At 33.8% G+C, this 20,075-nt stretch overlaps 1 protein-coding gene across 1 annotated transcript; it reads left to right on the forward strand.

Moving 5' to 3' along the window:
• The first annotated feature begins 4,044 nt into the window (after positions 1-4,044).
• Positions 4,045-11,971, forward strand: LOC124353416 (perlucin-like protein). Its single transcript, XM_046803256.1, has 4 exons — positions 4,045-4,138; positions 8,248-8,330; positions 8,625-8,733; positions 11,686-11,971. Exons 1-4 carry the CDS (start codon positions 4,045-4,047, stop codon positions 11,919-11,921), a joined length of 522 nt encoding a protein of 173 aa, XP_046659212.1. The 3' UTR covers positions 11,922-11,971.
• The last annotated feature ends 8,104 nt before the right edge of the window (positions 11,972-20,075 follow it).

Consider the following 20,075-nt stretch of genomic DNA (forward strand, 5'->3'; position numbering starts at 1 on the left):
GTCAGCCTACTGTCACTGATACACTCATCATGCTTCAATAGACAATTTCTTTATTTACAAATCATCAAGAAATGAAATGATGTCAAATATTACATGGTTAGTTATTAAGAGTATTACTCTTCTCTTTTCCAGTTCAGAAACTCATCCATGGTGTAGAATGGACGACTAGAGAGCCATTTGGTCAGTGATGTCTTCAGTCTCTGTCCTTGTAGCATTTTTATATCTTCAGGAAGATGGTTGAAGATTTTTCTGCCTATGTAGGATGGTTTCCTTTCAAATAGTGCAGTGTGATGTAGTGGCAAGTGAAAATTTGAAGCATGGCGGGTGTTATAGGTATGGAAGTCATGGCATCGTTCCAATCGCTCTTTGTCAACATGGACTATGACTTCTCTGATGTATAGGCTGATAACTGTTATGATTCCCTGGTGAGGAAAGGCATCTCTGCAGCTTTCCCTTGGGCCAAGGCCAGACATGATCCTGACTGCTCTTTTCTGTAGTAGTAGTAATCTATTTAAGTTTCCTGCAGTTGTGCCTCCCCAAACTGCAAGGCCGTACCTTAAGTGTGATTTGAATAACGAACAATAGGCAATTTTTGTAGTTCCTACATCACTGGCATGCTTTACTCATTTTAAAACATATAGGCATGAATTCAGCTTTTTGGAGAGTATGTCAATGATTGTTCCATGATAAATTGCTGTCAATAATCTTTCCGAGGAATTTTGTCTCACTTTCCATTGATACGTCAGGCAGTCCTGGAACTTCTTCTTGTCTCCTTCCAAAAGCTAATTGTTTGGTTTTTTCAGTGTTGACTACTAGATCGTTTTCGTGACAATATTGATAGGCCATGTTTAATGCAGTGTAGGAGTTAATAGCTAAGTTATTTGCAGAGGATTCAGACACTAGAAGTGTTGTGTCATCGGCATACATCACTGGAGCACATTACACGCCTAAGTATTGCGGCATGTCATTTGTCATGAGAATAAACAGAACCAATCCTAACACTGAGCCCTGAGGTACGCCACATTTAACAGGCAGAGGCTCTGATGTTATTGTTTGTGAGAACCTTTTTTGTGTATATTGAATATCTACTGTCTGGCTTCTTCCCTCTAAATAGCTCTTAAACCATTCTTTGGCATGTCCTTTAACTCCAAGTTTTTCAAGTTTGTAAAGGATCAGGTCATGCCCTAGGCAGTCAAAAGCTTTGCTGAAGTTGAGCATAATGCCAGTGACCATATTTCTTCCTTCCAAGTAATCAATAATGAATTCTGAAAGTTTGATAATGGCCGATGTTGTAGACCTTCCTTTAATAAAGCCATGTTGATTACCTGTTAGAAGGTTGTGTAGTTCACAGTGATCCATTAGTCTTTTCAAAACTACTTTCTCAATAACTTTGGAGCAGGTTAGGATCAGAGATATTGGCCTATAGTTCTCTGTGTGGCTTCCGCTTTTAAGCTTTGGATATACCTTACTACGTTTGAGGGCTGATGGAAAGTGTCCTTGAGCAAGGGATAAGTTTGTTATTTTGACTAGAGGCAGAGTCAATGCTTTACTGCAGTGTTTCAACATTTTTGCTGAGATTTCATCTAACCCTGCTGATATTTACCAGAAACCAATTTACAGTCTGATATACATACCGGTGAACTGTTCCCCGACACTTACAACGTTTTTAGAAAAGATAGAAATTTGGATGTTACTGGGATGTCAAGTGGAGGGGGTGTTTTAATAGCAGTAAAAGCTAATTTCATTTGTAAAAGAATTTATAGCCTTGAAGTCGACTTACCAGACTGTGAAAATATATGGATAAAGTTGTCAAGTATTGCAGGAAAATCAATATATTTATGTGTTGTTTATATAAGGCCTAGAGCGTCTGTACTAACATACCAAACTTTTTATGATAGATTACAGAATAACAATATCATTAATAATTCGTGTGTAAAAATATTAGGAGATTTTAATTTACCGATATTTGGAAGACATTATAACTTAACAATGGGGGATAGATTATGTAGAGAACTATTAATATTTCTAAATACTCATAATTTACAATTGAAAAATAACATTTTGAACTTTCAAAATAAAACCTTAGATTTAGTTATTTCAAACATAGAGAATACCGAGGTGAGTCGGTGTTTGGACCCGCTGGTGGTGGAGGATCCTTATCATCCTGCGATAGAGGTGGAGTATGTTATCGCGGTACAACAAACGTGTGGGTCAAGGTCGATTGACGAGCCAGGCTATTGTTATCGCCGGGCAGATTTCCTTGAGTTGTATCGTGGTTTGGCAACAATTGACTGGTCTCAGTTGTATCTGTTATATGATGTTAATGTTGCTCTAGATTATTTTTACAAAGAAGTATATAAGGTTATTAATAACACTTGTCCTCGTAAAAAATCAAAAGTGTGTAAGTTTCCTGTTTGGTTTACTAAGGAAATTATTTTAGATCTAAAATTAAAAGAAAAGTTTCGAAAAAAGTATAAACGCTCTGGTAGGCAGGATTATTATGTTAGATTTTCAAATTTAAGGTCAAAAATTAAAAAAGATATTAAAGTTGCCTACGAAAATTTCGCTATAGAGGCTGAAAATAACATAGTTGCGGACAATAAACAATTTTGGAAGTTTGTAAACAATAAAAAATCGGCAAGAAAAAATTTGCTAGTAATGGAGTATAATGGTTTGCAACTTGATAATGGTAATTTGATATCTAATGGCTTTAAAGATTATTTTAGTTCTGTTTATAATAAATATACAGTAGAGCCTACAGTAGAGTTGGCAATGGAAGGGGCGACCATGGTGGGTGCGGGCCATTTAGCTCTGGACCGGGTTACAGAGCAAGATGTCACTTTAGCTATTGAAAAGTTGAAATCTAAGAGCACTGCGGGTCCTGATCTGTTGCCTCAGTATATATTTAAAGGGTGTGCAGATGTTTTTACTCAACCACTGATTTATTTATACAATTTAGTTTTGAAATCTAATACATTTCCTGATCAATGGAAGTTGACAAAAATAACTCCAATTTTTAAGAGCGGGAAGGAATCACAGATTGTGAACCACCGACCAGTAGCAGTGTTATCGGCACCAGCTAAGATATTTGAAAGTATAGTTCACAAATATTTGTATAACTATTTTAAATCAATATTATCACCTGGTCAACATGGGTTTTTGCCTGGCCGCTCTATTAACACTAACTTATTAAATTTTACAAACTATGTCTCTTCACGGTTGGACTCATCGGTTCAGACTGATGCAATATATCTTGACCTGGCTAAGGCTTTTGATAAGGTGGATCATTTGATTTTATTAAAAAAATTGCATTTTTATGGTTTATCGAATAATCTAATTAAGTTTTTTCATACCTATTTAATAAATCGAAAACAGTTTGTCTATTATAAAGGTTATTTGTCTTCCACTTTTCTAGTACAATCTGGGGTACCACAAGGGTCAAATTTAGGCCCATGTTTATTTACAATAATGATCAATGATCTGTGTGACTTTGTAAAATCTGTAAATGCTCTGTTATTTGCGGACGATTTGAAACTGTTTTATCATATATCCTCAGTAAATGATACGGAAATATTACAATCTGACCTAGATAATGTTAATAACTGGAGCGTTCTTAATAAATTGAGATTTAATGTCTCTAAATGTCATGTGATGTCATTTACCAGGTCAAAAAACTGTATAATAAAAAATTATAACTTAAATGGCGAAGTAATTGCAAGAGTTGATTCAATAAAAGATTTAGGTGTTGTAATTAGTAGTGATTTATCATTTTCCAGTCACATAGAAAATTGTGTCAATTCAGCTAGTCGTATGTTGGGGTTTATAATAAGACAGGGGGTCAATTTTAAAAACATCAGGTCTTTTATCACATTGTACACATCTTTAGTCAGGTCAAGACTTGAGAACGCCGTCATTGTATGGAATCCAATGCATTTAATTCACGAAGAACTGATTGAACAAGTTCAAAAAAGATTTTTGAGATATTTATATTATAAATGCTTTAATATATATACATATTTAGTGCCATACATTGAGTTATTAGAAATGTTTGGGCTGGAGAGTCTGAGTCGGAGGAGACGGGTCCTGGCGCAGGTGTATCTCTGGGGCCTGGTCCGGGGTCGGGTGGACGACGCGAACTGTTTGGGGAGTCCTCAGTTATCGAGTGCCAAACTTCAACAGCAGGAACAAATGTTTGTTTCATTTGCCCTATTCACGCACTGCGACGCGTGCATTCTTTCCTCTGTTGAGGATGATGAGGTCTTATAATACAATACTCTTGGGTGGGTCCGACATTGACATTCACCATGACAGCTTGAATGTTTTCAAAAAAAAGATTAAGCCATTGTTGTCATGAGATCCGTAGGTCAACGTTCTCCATAGGTTTCTCCCCGGGCTGTTTTGTTCTCTATGTGGGTTGGTGTTTAGTTATTTATTTATTACTATTATATTATATTTATTGCATTGTTATTATATTATATTTATTGCATTGTTATTACATTATATTTATTACATTGTTATTATATTATATTTATTGCACTGTTATTATATTATATTTATTACATTGTTATTATAGTATATTTATGATATTACACTAGTTACTGTAAGAAAAGTAAAGTAAAGCCAAACGTGAAGAATTGTGCTATGGACTGAGCTATAACTCAAACCACTGATGTCTGTTTTGTAATTTTTCTTGAACTGCTATAATGTTATTAGGGTAAATCCTGTTTTATAGCATGTAAATAAAATAAAATAAAATAAAAATAAATAAAATCTATTGATGAGATGGATGTGGGGATGACTCACATTGGGGGTAGCGGTAGTCTCGAGATGCTGTGGACGCTCAAGGTGTTGTTTAACATCTGATTGTTCCTATCTGATTTCAAGTCATCAATATTAATGTTTCCCATAACTATAAGTGGGTGGTTTTCTGCTTTCATGTCCTCGATTGTTGTAGAAAGTAGACTTAGTGCTTCCTCAAGTTGTCCTCCAGGAATTCTGTAGACACCAAGAATGTACAACTGCCTTTTCCTTGAGGTTAATTTGATCATTCCCATCTCACATATTAGTTCTTGGTTGTTTTCTATGTTTAGAGGCTGTACCGATGTTTCCAGTTCATCTCTGACAAAAATGGTGACTCCTCCTTTTTTGTGGGTTTTACAACTGAAATACATTATTAAACAGTAATTTGGTACTCTAGTATTTTCTATTTCATCCTTTCTTAATCCATGTTCACTGAGGATGATAATGTCTGGATTTATTCCCTCAAGGAGGTGATTTAGCCTGTCTGTTTTGTTTCTCATTTCCTGCATGTTTTGGTGTAGGACAGAAATTTTATTTGGGGGATTTGGTGAACTCAATGTAGTAGTCGGTTTAACTAAATTTTTATTAGCACTGTAATGGGAAATTGTAAGTGTTTTGTCTTTAATTGGCTTTGGTGCTAAGGCTCTTTTTGGTGTTCTTGGTCTGTTTTCTCCTTGAACTTCTTCAAATGGCTGGCTTCTAAAAAATGTTCAACAGGGCCATTTTTGTACTGCTCATTAATTATTCTATAGATTTCTATGTGATTATTGAAGAAATCTTCAAGTTTTTCCTCCTCAAAGCGGATTATTGCTGTAATTGGAGGTTTCTTTTCTGTTGGTTTCATAAAAACTTCTTTATTAGCTGTTCCAGAGAGTTGCATCTTGAGGGGCATTTGACACTAGTCAATCAATCAATCAATCAATCAATAATATCTTTATTCAAGACATACATAAAATGTACATGAATGCGTCATTCTTAATAAATAAATATTTAAGGTGATGTTATATTAGTTGTACATACATACAATCCTTTTAATGTCAATTATTTTAAAAATCTTAACATAGTTAAAAATAGGTTTAATATTATTTAAATTAATTTTATTACCAAAATTATAATTAATTCCACTAGACTTCAGAAATCAAAATCAAAATACAAGGCTCTGGGAGTAAAACTCTTCAAAGTTATAACATGACAAATCAATTAAAAACTGTTTTAATTTATTTCTGAATCTAACACTATTGTTTTCATTCCTGATGCTACCTGGCAGGTTCCCCATAAACTTGATTCCCATATAAGTTGGGCTTTGCTTAAATTTTTCTTTATTATGTTGTTTTATTACAAAGTTATTTTTGTTCCTAGTGTTATAATCATGAACATGTAGTTGTCGTGGTAATTTAGTCTCATTATTTTTTACATATAATACTGTTCTATATATGTAGAGGCTGTATACAGTCATAAACTCGAGCTCTTTAAAATGTAACTTACATGACTCATCTTTTTTGAGTTTTAGAATCACCCTAATTGCCTCCTTTTGTAGACGTAAAATTTTATTCAGGTTTACAGCACTTGTTCCCCCATACACTTCAATCCCGTATGCGATATGTGAATGAACCATGGCATAGTACACTGATTTCAAGGTTTGTTTATTACAAAAAGGTGCTAGCCTTCTTAGTGCAAAAATTCCTGAACCTAATTTGTTACATATTTTTTGTACATGAATGTTCCAATTAAGTGTACTATCTAAATGTAGCCCTAAAAATTTTAGTTTCTTTATCCAGGTTTTTCATATTAATTTTGTTTGATTCAACATTTTTGCAAGTAAACTGTATAAAAGTAGTTTTATTATCATTGAGTAAAAGATTTCTGTTATTTAAATAACTTTTTAACAATGAAACTGATTCGTTACATTTCTTTTTAGTTGTACCTAATTCCATATCGGCAATGCACAAGCTTATATCATCCGCATACAAACAAATTTTACTATTATCAATTATATCATACAGATAATTAGGTAAACCCCCCAAGTAGCACAAAAACAGGAAAGGGCCTAATATTGACCCCTGTGGGACAGAGTAGGTCACTTTTTTTGTATGAGACCTAACATCATGCTGATTATTTTTTATTTAAATACTTAACATTAACAAACTGTTGACGGCCTTCCAAGTACGACTTAATCCAGCTAAGTTCTTTACCAATGATACCATAGCTTTTTAATTTTTCTAGTAATATTTTATGATCAACACTGTCAAATGCTTTGGTCAAATCTAGGAAGGCGCCAACAATGTTGTATCCCTCATCTAAGTTCTCTAAAATGTGTTCAATATAATTTCTTAATGCTGTTAATGTGGATCTATTTTTCCTGTATCCATGTTGATCAATGTCAAGTAGTTTATTGTTTTCAAAATAGTCAACTAATTGAATCAGCACACACTTTTCAAATATTTTAGATAATGACGGTTGAATAGACAATGGTTCTGTAGTTAAGAGGATCAGTACAATCCCCTTTTTTATGTACTGGTATTACTTTTGAAACCTTTAATTGAGAAGGATATATTCCAGTTATGAGTGATGCATTAATTACATGTAAAAAGAGGTTTAATTAGTGGTAAATTTCGCTTCCTTAACAATTTTCATGGGTATGTCATCATACCCTGCTGACCACTTAGGTTTTATTGAATCAATTATCGTATGTAGAGTCTTATCATCAATTGTATTACAAATAAATCTGGATTCCGTTACTTGCTGTATCGAATCCTCTGTTTGAACATCATTTTTACTTAGATTAGGGATAACATGAGTATCAACCATTTCAACAAAATTGTTATTAAAAATATTTGCAACTTTGTATGGATCCTCTATAAGAAATATCATCCTTTTTAAGTACAATGTTATTAGGTGACTGCTTTTCTTCTTTTATTATTTTTTGTTTCACTATTAATGATATTCCAAATTGTTTTGTTAACATTAGTGGACTTTTTTATTTTTAAATCCCCCACCCCCCCCCCCCCCCACCCCCCCCCCCCCCCACCCCCCCCCCCCCCCACCCCCCCCCCCCCCCACCCCCCCCCCCCCCCACCCCCCCCCCCCCCAGTAACTGACTGATGAAGTAATGGGAATTGCAAGCTCTCTGCTATAGGAATGACGGATTCTCTGCTATGGGAAGTGTGTGCTCTTTCCTTGTAAATTGTGGGATCTATGCTAAGGGAATTGTGGGTGCCGTGTTGTTTGCTTATTTGATCGATTTGTAAGATAGACTATTTATCTTTTATAATAATATGGTAAACTGGGTACTGTTTTTTGGAGGGCAATATTGAATATGTATGCCAAATGCCTAATAGTAAACATTCTTATCATCTCAAAAATAATGACTGCTCTTTACTGAACTAAAGTAACAGAACTTAAAAATTAAATAGCTTACTGTATATCCAAAGAAGTTTTTTGTTCCAGCGCGAGCTTCTCCAAAGGATTGTGTATTAACAGGCAGCAAACCTTCTGGCAGAAAGGTCTACAGAGTGGAACGCTTCTTTAAGGTATAACAGGCTATAAAAATATTGTCTACAGTGTAAACAGTTATGATGCACTAAACATTATATTTTGCATGTGATGTCCGAGATGCAAGTTCTTCTTTTAGTGTTTTTCCAAAGTTTATTACCATTATATCACGATTTGTAACAGCAGAAAACGCATAAAAAGAGAGTTGTGCCATATGTGTAAATCAGTCTGAAAGATTTTTTCATGGTTAAATCTAATGAATAGTAATACATATCATGTCGTTTAATGATGATTCTAGGTAGTCATATTTAATAATCTTGGTGTCCATGCAGGTCAATTATTTTGGCGCACTTGTTCACTGCACGACCCATGGTGGAAGATTGGCGAGTATTGAGTCTAAAGAAGAAATTAAATTGATCAAAGAAGCGATTGGTAAATCAGGTAAGATTTGTGTAGTATTTTGAATAAGAAAGAAAACATATAAGTGTAGGCAAAAGTAAGTGGCGGCTTCCAAGTTAAGTGTTGGAGGGGCCCTCACCTTGGGATTAAAATCATTAGTGGTATAACAAAATAGCGACGAATTAAAAAAAGTGTAAGAAAAAAAACAAATTTTATGGCATTTAGGCATATATCATGGAATTTGAATTCTAATTTAACTACATAACTCCTATGTGTGAACACTGTCATTTTTACGACAGACACACGTTATTGTTTACGACTACAGTATGATGAAATTTGCCTATCATGGGTGCTGTCAGAGACTTTAATATGGGGGAAGGGAGGAGTGAAAACTAACAAGGTGAAAGAGTGGAGGGTTAGCTTAAACTTCATTTGTGTGTGTAAGGAAATTAATTAACTTTTTATTATATGTACAATAACCGACATGCTGTTAAAAAAATTAATTTTATCTATACAGAGTGTCCCACGAGTAAACCGAAAAACTTCTCAGGTGGTTTCCTCACATCAAAATAATGAAAAAGTTCATATAAATAAGTCCGGAAACGCTTTGTTAGCGAGCTACGGCTAGCGAAAGATTTCGCCCGTTTTCTAGAAAAGGACGGTAATAAAGTGAAACCGATGTTTTTTATGGCGTAAAGTTAGTTCTTAAAACTATTAGGCTATGTTTAATTAACTGAAAAAATTGAATAAAATACGTCCTTGACCTATAAGACTACCATTTCTAAGGTTTTTTTGTTTTTACGAAGAAAAACAGATATTGCTTTTTTATGTCTTATTTTTTCGTGTGTGTTGATTTAATTAAAGATTATTTTTTAACTTTTTTTATTATTGGCCTATTCTACAACATTCTCTTCAGAATTACATTATCTAAAAGTATTGGTTATACAGTTTGCGTGTTTATTACCGATTTAATGAAGTTAATGTACTTCAAATCTAAACAAAACTTGTTTATCGAGAACGAATTTTGCATAATTTTGTCTGATCTCTTAAAAATGGGTGGTCTTACCGGTCTGGGACGTATTTTATGCAGTTTTCCCAGTTTATGTTACATAAAATGCAATAAATTTAACAACTATTTTTATGCCATAAAATTTCGCATTATTTCCGTCCTTTCTTAGAAAATCGGGCGAAATATTTCGCTAGCCGTAACTCGCAATTAAAGCGTATGCATGTATTTTAATTTTTTTGATGAGAGGAACCACCTGGGAAGTTTTGTCGGTTTACTCGTGGGACACCCTATATTGTTTGGGTTCCTAGCCATTTTTTCATTTTTCTTCTCCCCAGGGAGCACAGCGCCCTTGCCCACAATTTGGCGATCCCAATGTAAAAATTTATTACTTATGAGCATTCCAAATTTGCTAAGGGTTTTTCCTCTATCGCAAAATTATTCACAGAGCTCTGTCTGGAGTCCGTTAGCACCCAATCGTCGAATAGTGAAATCGTCCTCCAAGACCGAAAAAATACAGCGCTGTTTTTAAATTTGTTGCTATGTTTTTGTTTTTTGTTTTGTTTAAGTTGATTCTTATAGACCCTTTACAATTATTTTGTAATAATTTTATATAAATAGATAGTAGTTAGTGTTTATTATTCCTGCGCTTACCAAGAGGGACTGCCCCAGAGCCCTCTTAGACGAGCCGCTACTTGTAAAAGTAAATGAAGTTGTTCAGTGATGTGCTATGCTTCGGAAAGTAATTAAAAAAAAGAAAAAAAGGGATGTTGGAAATCTGACATCGTTATATTGTGCTGATATTTAAAATATATACCTGTTAATAATGTCTCTAAAATGCTAGTTCAATAGACATTTTAGAGAAGTGAATGAATATCTTCTCTGGTTTCCCCTCTTTACAGAACTTATCTTCTTCTCCGCTTTCCCCACGGGAATCTTCCTCTCTTATCATACTTCCTTCTTATCCCTACTCTCTTCTTATCGCCACTTTACCATTCCTTTCCCCCGCGCCCCTCTCTTTCCACCTGTATACACCAAAAGGAATTGAGAGAACGCGAGTTAGTTGTGAAATTGTGCTGTGAGGTTGCCTGCCTGGGACAGTGTATACAGTTATACATTCCGTATAATATATGTTAGGTGACGCAGACCACCTGTCCGCGATATTAAAGGGTTGTAAAGTTAAACATTATCATGTTGTTGTTTTAGGCGTGGTGATCCGTCAAGTTTTTAGGGTGGAATCTGATTTTGTATTTTATTGATATCCATAGATTCTTCACTAAAAGATTATCTAAAGCGCTTAGAATATGTAATCTCTTTTTGATAATAATATTGTGTTTTTGCTTGTTATTTGTTACTGTTTGTATGTTATTGCTCTTTTTTTTCATTTTGTCATTGATTCTCGTGATTGATATTGTTCTTTTATGCATGTTGGATTGTTGTTGACATTATTAGTCATTGTTATTTTTATGCGTGTTATTTCTATTGCTGTTGATATCACGATTCTCTCGTTTTTCTTCTGTTATTTGCTTCATGTATTTGTTTCTTGTATTGTTAACTTTTTATATAGTTTTATTATTTATTCCCTACGTAGTTAGTTTGTTGATATATATATCTATATAAGCCATATTTATTGTTTTTGTGGTGTCATACCTTGAATATTTATTATTGTGTTTATGCAGATGTTTATTTTCTGTATTGTTGCTTATCTTTCAAATCTGCCATATTATTTACACGTTGTAAATTGGATGATGTCCGTTTGGAAATAAAGAAATATATCCTTTAGTCTAATAATTGTATCATTGGTCTAATAATAATTGCTATAACAAAATAATAGAATTATCCATTTTAATCGTCCCCAATTTATGACCGTCATAAAGCGAGTAATTTATTATTTCCTTATTTTGGATTACTAGGTGAAATATAATCGTGTTGATTAATTTATTAAACAAATGGTAACTTCGCTCACACAGGCGTCCATATTTTTACAGGAATCCGGAACGACCAATTCTGGATTTCCGGAACGAATTTGCCTCTGGGACAATGGGTCTGGATGTCTTCAGGAGAGCCGCTGCTTCCAGACTATTCAGACTGGGAGCCTGGGGAACCCAACAATGCTGGAGACGAACGTTGCTTGGAGTTTTATGAGAAGGATAACAATGGCTACATGTGGAACGATAAGAACTGTATGGAGCAAATTTATCCTATATGTGAATATTTTGAATAGGACCAATGTGTTAGTAGATTATTTTTTACAATAAAGCGAATTCAGACATGGATTGTAGTTTTCAATTCATAGTAAGGTCCTCTACAAAATGTTTTACATGTTTAGGTAGTAGTTACAAATGTAAAGAATAACATACAATAATACAATTTTACGTTATAATACCATTGAGTGTAAGTGGTAAGATGACTTCAAAGACCTTCGCGTACAATAAAAACGAGATTTATTTCATAATATAATGGTAGTAGGTGTTATGGAAAAATACATATGTCGTCACAGAGCAACGTTTTGGAATCAAACATTAGCCATTGTGAGTAATTTGGAGCAAACGTGGCCGATGTGATCATTCCAAGTCAACCCTCGATTTAGGTATATTCCCAGGAATTTCGAATAATACACTTCTTCCATCATAGTGTCAGCCAACATAACAGCTGGCTGGTCATGTCTATCTACTGATCGTAAAGCAAAATTTATAGAATTGGATTTTACAGAATTTATTTTAAGATTTAGGCTGTTACAATTTTGGACGCAGTTGTTGATTTCAACAAAAATCTGCCGTTCCAGAATCAATTTTTCAAAAAGAAGTTGTTGGACTGGAGGGCACTGCATTGAATCTGTATTCGGCAATCAAAACTGTAGTTATTAGTATAACATATGGTGCATGTTCATTAGTTTTTTTTTTTTTCCTAATTCTATTTACTTATCATGATCCTCAATATTTATTATAAATTATTGTTATTTATTTGTTATCGTTGTTAAAATTTGTTATGTATTCTATAGATTCTATTTTGTTACTCTAATACTGTTAATATTTATTACAATAATGTAGATTTTATTTACCTTTACTAGTATAGTTATATTTATTGTAAATCATATAGCTTTATTATTGTTATTGTTGCATAGTGTTGGCTGTATTGTTCCCTGCATGTTTGGCTTGGTGCTTGAGCTAGGGCTTAAGCACCAATTAGTTTAAAGTCCAATTGCATGTTTGGCTTGGCCCTCTGTGTTTATAAGTACTAGTCATCTTGATAAACTATGTAAAACTGTAACCCGTTGTAAATTGGTCTTTTGACCGTTGGAAGTTAAATAAATAAACTTAAATCATTGACGTAGATTAGGAAGAGAATTGGACTGAGAATTGAGCCCTGTGGGACACCATAACTCAGGTAAAATTGGTTCAGATAATTTGTTTGAGGTCTGGACAATTTGAGTTGTGTGGCTTAGAAATGACCTGAGCCACTAGAGAGGCACGCCTCGGATGCCATGAGATTAAAGTTTGTCAAGCATTGTAATATGGTCAACACAGTCGAATGCTTGTATAGTCGAATTTTCAAGTCAGGAACACACTCAATGTGTGATCCCGACGTTCTAGTCCATCTACAACCATGTCGACAAGATTTACAACTGCGTCTATATTGTAAAAACTGGTCTTCAGATAGCTGATTGTACTTATTCGAAAATTGAAGCATTCGTGTCAAGAAAAGCTTTCCAATATTTTGCTCATAACTGGCAAAATTGAGACAGGCCTGTAATTTTGTGGGGATTGGGGATCGTCTTTCTTGAAAATAGGGGTTTCTTTCGCGGTTTTGAGGAGTAGGGAAAAAAATCTGGTTCAAAATAGAAATTTACTAATTGGGTTAATGACCTCACGGTATGCTTTTAACATTTTTTATGAGCCACGTCGACATTAAATTTAAATCATTTGATTTTTGGCTAGGAGCTACTGAATAAAGCAACGCAAGGTGCCACTGCCAGCTAGGCTACTGGACACTGCCTCGGTCTTGGGATTCCTTGTGGGGGTGATGGACAAGGGCCTTGCTCACAAGCAACAGATCCGAAGTATCTGATAAGTCTATTTGCAACCTCATCCGCGTCCTCCACATATCTATCACCACTTTTTAATTTTATTTGTATGCTGTATGATTTGTTTTTATTGTTGATTATGTCTCAAGCAGTATTAGAAATATTTTTGGAAGATATAATTGATTTGGAAACATCATATGCCATTGCAGCTTGGATAACTTTTCTGTAAATTAGCTTGTAATTTCGAGAAAAAAAAAACCGCTTGAATTCTTTATTGTGGAACATTTTCTCAATTTCTGAGAAAATCTTTAGTTTTTCTCTGGAAACTTAAATTCATTAGTGATCCTTTAATACATGTCGAGATTAAAGTTGAGTGTATCACTAAACAGTTTAAAATGCTCTTCTACTGAGTGAATTGATTCTTGGTGTATCCCGTTTTCTTTTGAAAGGGAAGTGTTTGAAGAGAGCGATGTTTCCTGGCCTTAAGTCTATTATTGTTTTTGTGATTTTGACCTCCCTCTAGACTTTTACTCCACTAATTATAGCCTCTTGACCGTAGTGGTCAGAGAAAGCTGTATTGACCACGGACACTGCGACACTTGGTAGATTGGAGATGATGTTGTCAATTGTCGACTGTGTTGAATGTGTCACACGCGTTGCCGTTTTGACTAACAATATTCTAGGTCAAAAGACCTTAACAAGTCGACAAATTGTTTGGTGGAAGGATGACTAGTGTTCATTGCATTGATGTTGAAATCACCTATTAGGACACAATCCTGTTGATGGCTAGTGAAATCCATCGGTAAGGCTTCAAAATTTAAAAAAATTATATGGTGTATACAATTTTCAATGTAACTCATATTCACTATTAGTACATAACAATCTAAAACTAATTCTTTAATTTCGTTCCTTTTAATTTTTTATAAAATATTGATGGTATTCAGTATTCTGGCAATGAAAATTTTATCAAGATTTTATTTAAAAATACCTATTACTCGTCCAACACGAACAATTGATTAAGATAAATAATATCAGTTGTTAATTGGGTTGCACGCCAGCGTCATAAATACAAACTAAGTTTGCGATTCTCACCACGTTTAAAGATTGCTTACACAAATATTTCATTACATTCTAGAAATATCTCGGCCTCGTAGTGAAGAACTATTTTCGGTGAGCGTATGTTATGAACAGAAACTACCTATAACACGTATCCGTAACCTACAGGTGAGTTAAACGATAGCTGAGGTTGGACGGAAGACGGGCTTAACTTAACGTGATTTCTTGAAACCTAACCAACCAAAGACCAATGTGACCAACAGTGATCTACATTGCTTTTTATGACTAGCTGGTGAGCTGAAAGGTACTTCGCGGTGAGAGAGAGAGAGAGAGAGAGGAGTTGGGGTCGAAATTGATCGTGATTGGTTGAGTTTTAATCAACGACCAATAAGACCAACTGTGATCTAAATTGCTTTTTATGACTGGCTTGTGAACTAAAAGATACTTTGCGGTGAGAGAGAAGAGTTGGGATCGAAATTGATCGTGATTGGTTGAATTTTAATCAACTAACGACCAATATTACCAACAGTGATCTACATTGCTTTTTATGAATGGCTGGTGAGTTGAAAGTACATATGATAAGTGTAACTGGTTCTTGGTTAAGAGGCAACCTGAAATCTCCTCTTACTATCCTTACTATTCGTCATTCGACAACAGAGTAAAATACCTCAATTTAACGCAACACTCAAATTGATTGACCTATAGAAAAATAGTCAGTTAAAGCTTTTAACAATGTTTCTGGAATATCATACCTTGTTTTAAATGTTTGAAATCTTACTTGACTGATATAATGTAAAATATAAATTTTAAATCAAATCAATCAAATCAAATCACGTTTATTTTCCACACACAAAAAGAAATGAAATACAAAATAAACCTTTACATTGAAATGATAGCAAATGTAGCATTTGTATATTATCTAATTCATATAAACAAACATACAGAAGTATTCTAGAATACAATTAAAAAACTAAAATTAAATAATTAACGTTAAATAATATAAAAAGACTTGTGTTACATAAATAAATCAATATAATGAATAAAGAGATGATAGAATAAAGAGACATATATATACACACATACATGTACATACACATGCATATACATACATATCCCATACATACACGCATACCCAGTATAAAACAGCATTAAGTTTGCTACATAATTTCTGGATAAATTCAAATAGGGAAAAGAGCCTACATGGGCCTTAATGGCCTGTGCGTAGACTCGAGTTGAAATTGTTACGATTCGAATTTTATCTCGAGCAGAGTGTAGATTAATTTTATAAAATTTGATAATTGAAAGAAGACATCTAAAGCAGAATAAACTACGGATATGACCTCGAATTCCGATAATCAGCAATATAGAGGAGAAAGTAGACAAAACAAATAATAATATTGAGTGAGCAAAAATTACAAAAAAAAGGCTAATTACTTAAGTGATTGGATTTTATTATATATAGTTTGAAGAGGAGAGGAGAGGGGACAATGCTGTCAGTCAGTTGTCAGATAGTCTAGGTCCGTCTGTAGTCAACAGAGATAAGTAACTGGGCCCTCTCACTGCTTATGAGAATCAAAAACTCCTTGACATGTTTCTTAAAAACCTCAAGAGAGGGAGAGTCGAACAGCTTGAAATTTCTAAAACTATTAGAATAATTTCGATATAAAATGTGTGCTAGATAAAAACTGTTTGTTGTCGCAAATGATTTATGTTGGTGAATAGTGTTAATTCCGACTATATTTGCATATCTTGTGTTATAAAAATGTGGGATTGTAGAAAAAATGGAGCCGAAATGTTTGTAAATATGAATAAATAAGACTTTAATAAAAATTTTTTTAATTGGCAGAATTCCTGTTTCTTGAAACAATAAATCAGAGGGATATCGTCTACACTTCGCAAAACCGGCTTTCAGAATAGATTTCTGAACTATATCTAAACTTTTGATATGTGAAGGAAAAGCACCCCCCCAAGCTAGAATGCCATACGAAAAAAGGGATTGCACATAAGCAAAATAAACGATTTTAGTTTCATCAAAACTCAAAATGCTATTTAACTGCCTAAAAGCAAATATATACTTTCTTGCTTTATTTTTTAAGAAATTAATGTGATCTATCCATTTCATTCGAGAATCAAACAACACACCCAAATATTTGTATGACGACACTTTCTCGATTTTATTACATCCACAGGCATTGTTATAGAGATTATTACAATTATGAATAATTAAATCGTGTAAGTTGTAATCTGAATTTGATGTAAGAGAAAGGGGCATAAATTTAGTTTTTGAGATGTTAAGTGATAAAACATTTTGGTCCATCCATTTTTTAATTGTCATGAGGTCATTTAAAGATTTATTTTGAACATCCTGCCAAGATTTACCTTTGATAATAATTAGCGTGTCGTCAGCAAAAAGAAATAGTTTACCATGAATCTGCAGTTTTGAAATGTTGTTAATGTATATTAAAAGTAATATAGGGCCCAGAGTGCTTCCTTGAACTACACCATAATCCACAGGAAGCTCATCGCCATTCACACCGCAGACAGACACAAACTGCCGTCTGTCCGCAAGGTAGCTCCTAAACCATGCGAGAGCGTTTCCCGTTACACCTATAGCTGATAATTTGTAAATTAATTTGTTTCTATCTACACTATCAAATGCTTTCTTTAGGTCAAGGAAAATTAAAAAGCTCCTCATACCATCTGACAAAGTATGATAAATTTCTTTGTTTACATCAAAGAGAACGTCTGAAATGTTTTTTATCAGCCCTAAACCCGTATTGACACTCCGCTAAAATATGGTTGTGTTGAAGGTAATTTACAAACTGCTCTTTGACGATTCTCTCCAGCACCTTAGAGAAAAACACTTAACAAAGAAATGGGACGATAGTTATTTTTCTCCGTAAATGTGCTAGCCTTGTGAAGTGGGATTACTTTAGCTAACTTAAAACTATCAGGAAATATACCGTACGCCAAGCTAAGATTTAAAATATGTAGAAAAGGTTTAGAGAAAATATGAATATTATCTTTGAGTGCAGAAGCTGTGACGCCGTCATAACCAGGAGCGGACCCGCCACGTAGTGCAGTAATGTGTCTGAATAGGTCCAGTTCAGTGACAGTCCGAAGCGTGAACAGTGAGTCTCGCCCGTAATCTGCATCATCGATAATTAATGCACCCCCGGTGTTAATTGAACTTGCCAAGTTATATCCAACGCTAGCAAAAAACATGTTGAAATCGTTAGCGACTTCTTTACATACACCGTGAGTAACACTTGGTACATTAGGCAGATACCTTTCTACCGGAAATAAACCCTTATTATTTTTTTTACCTGCCAACTCGTTAATTACAGTCCAAAACAATTTAGGATTATTTTGATATTCGTTTAATTTAGCCCTGTAGTAAATACGCTTAGACGTTTTGATAGAATTGGCAATAAATTGCCTTAACGTTCGATAATTATTTTTAAGAATTATATTAAAAGGCTGTTTTTTAATTTTTTTTGCTCAATTTATCTCTATCGCGAATTAATTTGATCAGATCATTTGTAATCCAAGGCTTAAGCCTCTTGAATCTAGATGACTTTTTAATTGGTTTTCTAGAATTATCGATCGCTTGGCCTACCATTTTGCAAAATTCGTATGTAGAACCGTTTACATTTTCGTTCTGAAAAATCGTCTTCCAGTCAATATGAGCAAGATTACGGGACAAGAGTGCAGAGTCTATAATCGTCTGTGCTGTATTTGTCATAACCGATGGTGCTGTAACGGGAAAAGTAATTGTAAGACCAGTGCTATAGTGATCAGTTATCTCAGTCTGTAACACAGCTGCCTGTACGTTGTTCATGTCGTTATATCGTATAATAAAGTGATCCAGGCATGACTTTCTTGATTTTGTTACCCTTGTTGGTTTATCTATACAATGAATGAGACCAGCACCTACTATACAATTCAAGTATCTGTCAGTATAAGGGGAGTTTGTTTCAAGCAAGTCAAAGTTGAAATCTCCAGCTAAGATAATTATTTCGTCCTTATTCAAACTGTCAAGATAATGTTCTAGAGAATCAAAAAAAAGTTGAATGTCGCAGTCAAACGTACGGTAGAGAGCCACGAGACAAAAAGTTTTATGACAAAAATTAAAGTAGAGTTTTATGCCGTACGTGTCACCTATAGAAATCTGTGATGCAGTAACTGACAACCGGTTATTGTAGTAAACAACTACACCATCAGCCTTGTTACGCTGCTTATCAGTAAGTACAAAGTCAAACCCGTCAATGGTCCACCCCTCCTCACCTCCCCTCAACCAACACTCTGTCAATATTATTATATCTAGCGAAGGAAGATCATTTAAATAAATCAAAAGTTCGTCAAAGTTTTTTGAAATACTTCTTATATTGCAATGGAATATTTTAAGTTTATCAACAGAATTACTACTAAAAAAAAAATCTTTGTATTCAAAATATGATTCCAGTTCTAAACAATCGTTGTGGAAAAACAAAGAGTTGTCATCATTCTCACCCATTTATGCCGTTCAAGCCCAATCACCCGCCCGGCCAGTCTAAATATTTGAAAGCAATAAAAGTATATTTTATAAATGCGTATATGTACCCTGGCATACACAGAAGTTTAATTAGCACTTAAATATTGCATATAATCTGTTACTTATTTATACTTCAGTAAGATGCATTTATATAAATCCATATTATTACAATGTAATTACATTAAAAATGGCCAATTTCAGTAGACGATTAAAAAGATTGCATAATTATACATTTTAAAGTTTTTCAAATTTAAAGATTGCAGTCTTACATAGACAAATTTAGAAGTTTGTGAATTCTGAACATTAAGTTTTATCATAAAATAGTTTCTGGTTAAATAATAAAGATATTAAATAGTGGAAAGACAGACTAAATAAAGACATCTGTGTACATAAATTAAATAGTACTAAATGTATTTAACTATATAATATTAATCTTAATTTCTTACACCTAGGCCTATGATGCGTATACCATAATAAACATAATAAGAATAATAAACAAGCGTATGCTTGTATAAGTTGCTGACAATTTATTACCAAAAACAGACAATGCAAATATAACAATACTAAAATAATTGAATTTATTTTTTCAATGTTTTACTCGCTTAAAGAAAAAAAATATTGCAAATATGTAATTTAGAAAATATTTAATTGATTAGTAATAAATAGTTAGTTATGTTCTGAATTTATACTCCGAAAAATACTAATATTAAATTTTACATGAAAAGAAAATTGTATATAAAATTTGAGCCTCTCTTACCTATTAG

The sequence above is a fragment of the Homalodisca vitripennis genome, chromosome 2 (assembly GCF_021130785.1).
Source record: "Homalodisca vitripennis isolate AUS2020 chromosome 2, UT_GWSS_2.1, whole genome shotgun sequence".
Lineage (NCBI taxonomy): Eukaryota > Metazoa > Arthropoda > Insecta > Hemiptera > Cicadellidae > Homalodisca > Homalodisca vitripennis.

Excerpts from the sequence above, each read along its gene's own strand:
- LOC124353416 (XM_046803256.1), top strand. The coding sequence starts at position 4,045 with ATGTTTGGGCTGGAGAGTCTGAGTCGGAGGAGACGGGTCCTGGCGCAG. Across the intron at positions 4,139-8,247 it reads TCGGGTGGACGACGCGAACT|CGCGAGCTTCTCCAAAGGAT; the intron begins GTTTGGGGAGTC and ends TTTTTGTTCCAG. Across the intron at positions 8,734-11,685 it reads AGAAGCGATTGGTAAATCAG|GAATCCGGAACGACCAATTC; the intron begins GTAAGATTTGTG and ends ATATTTTTACAG.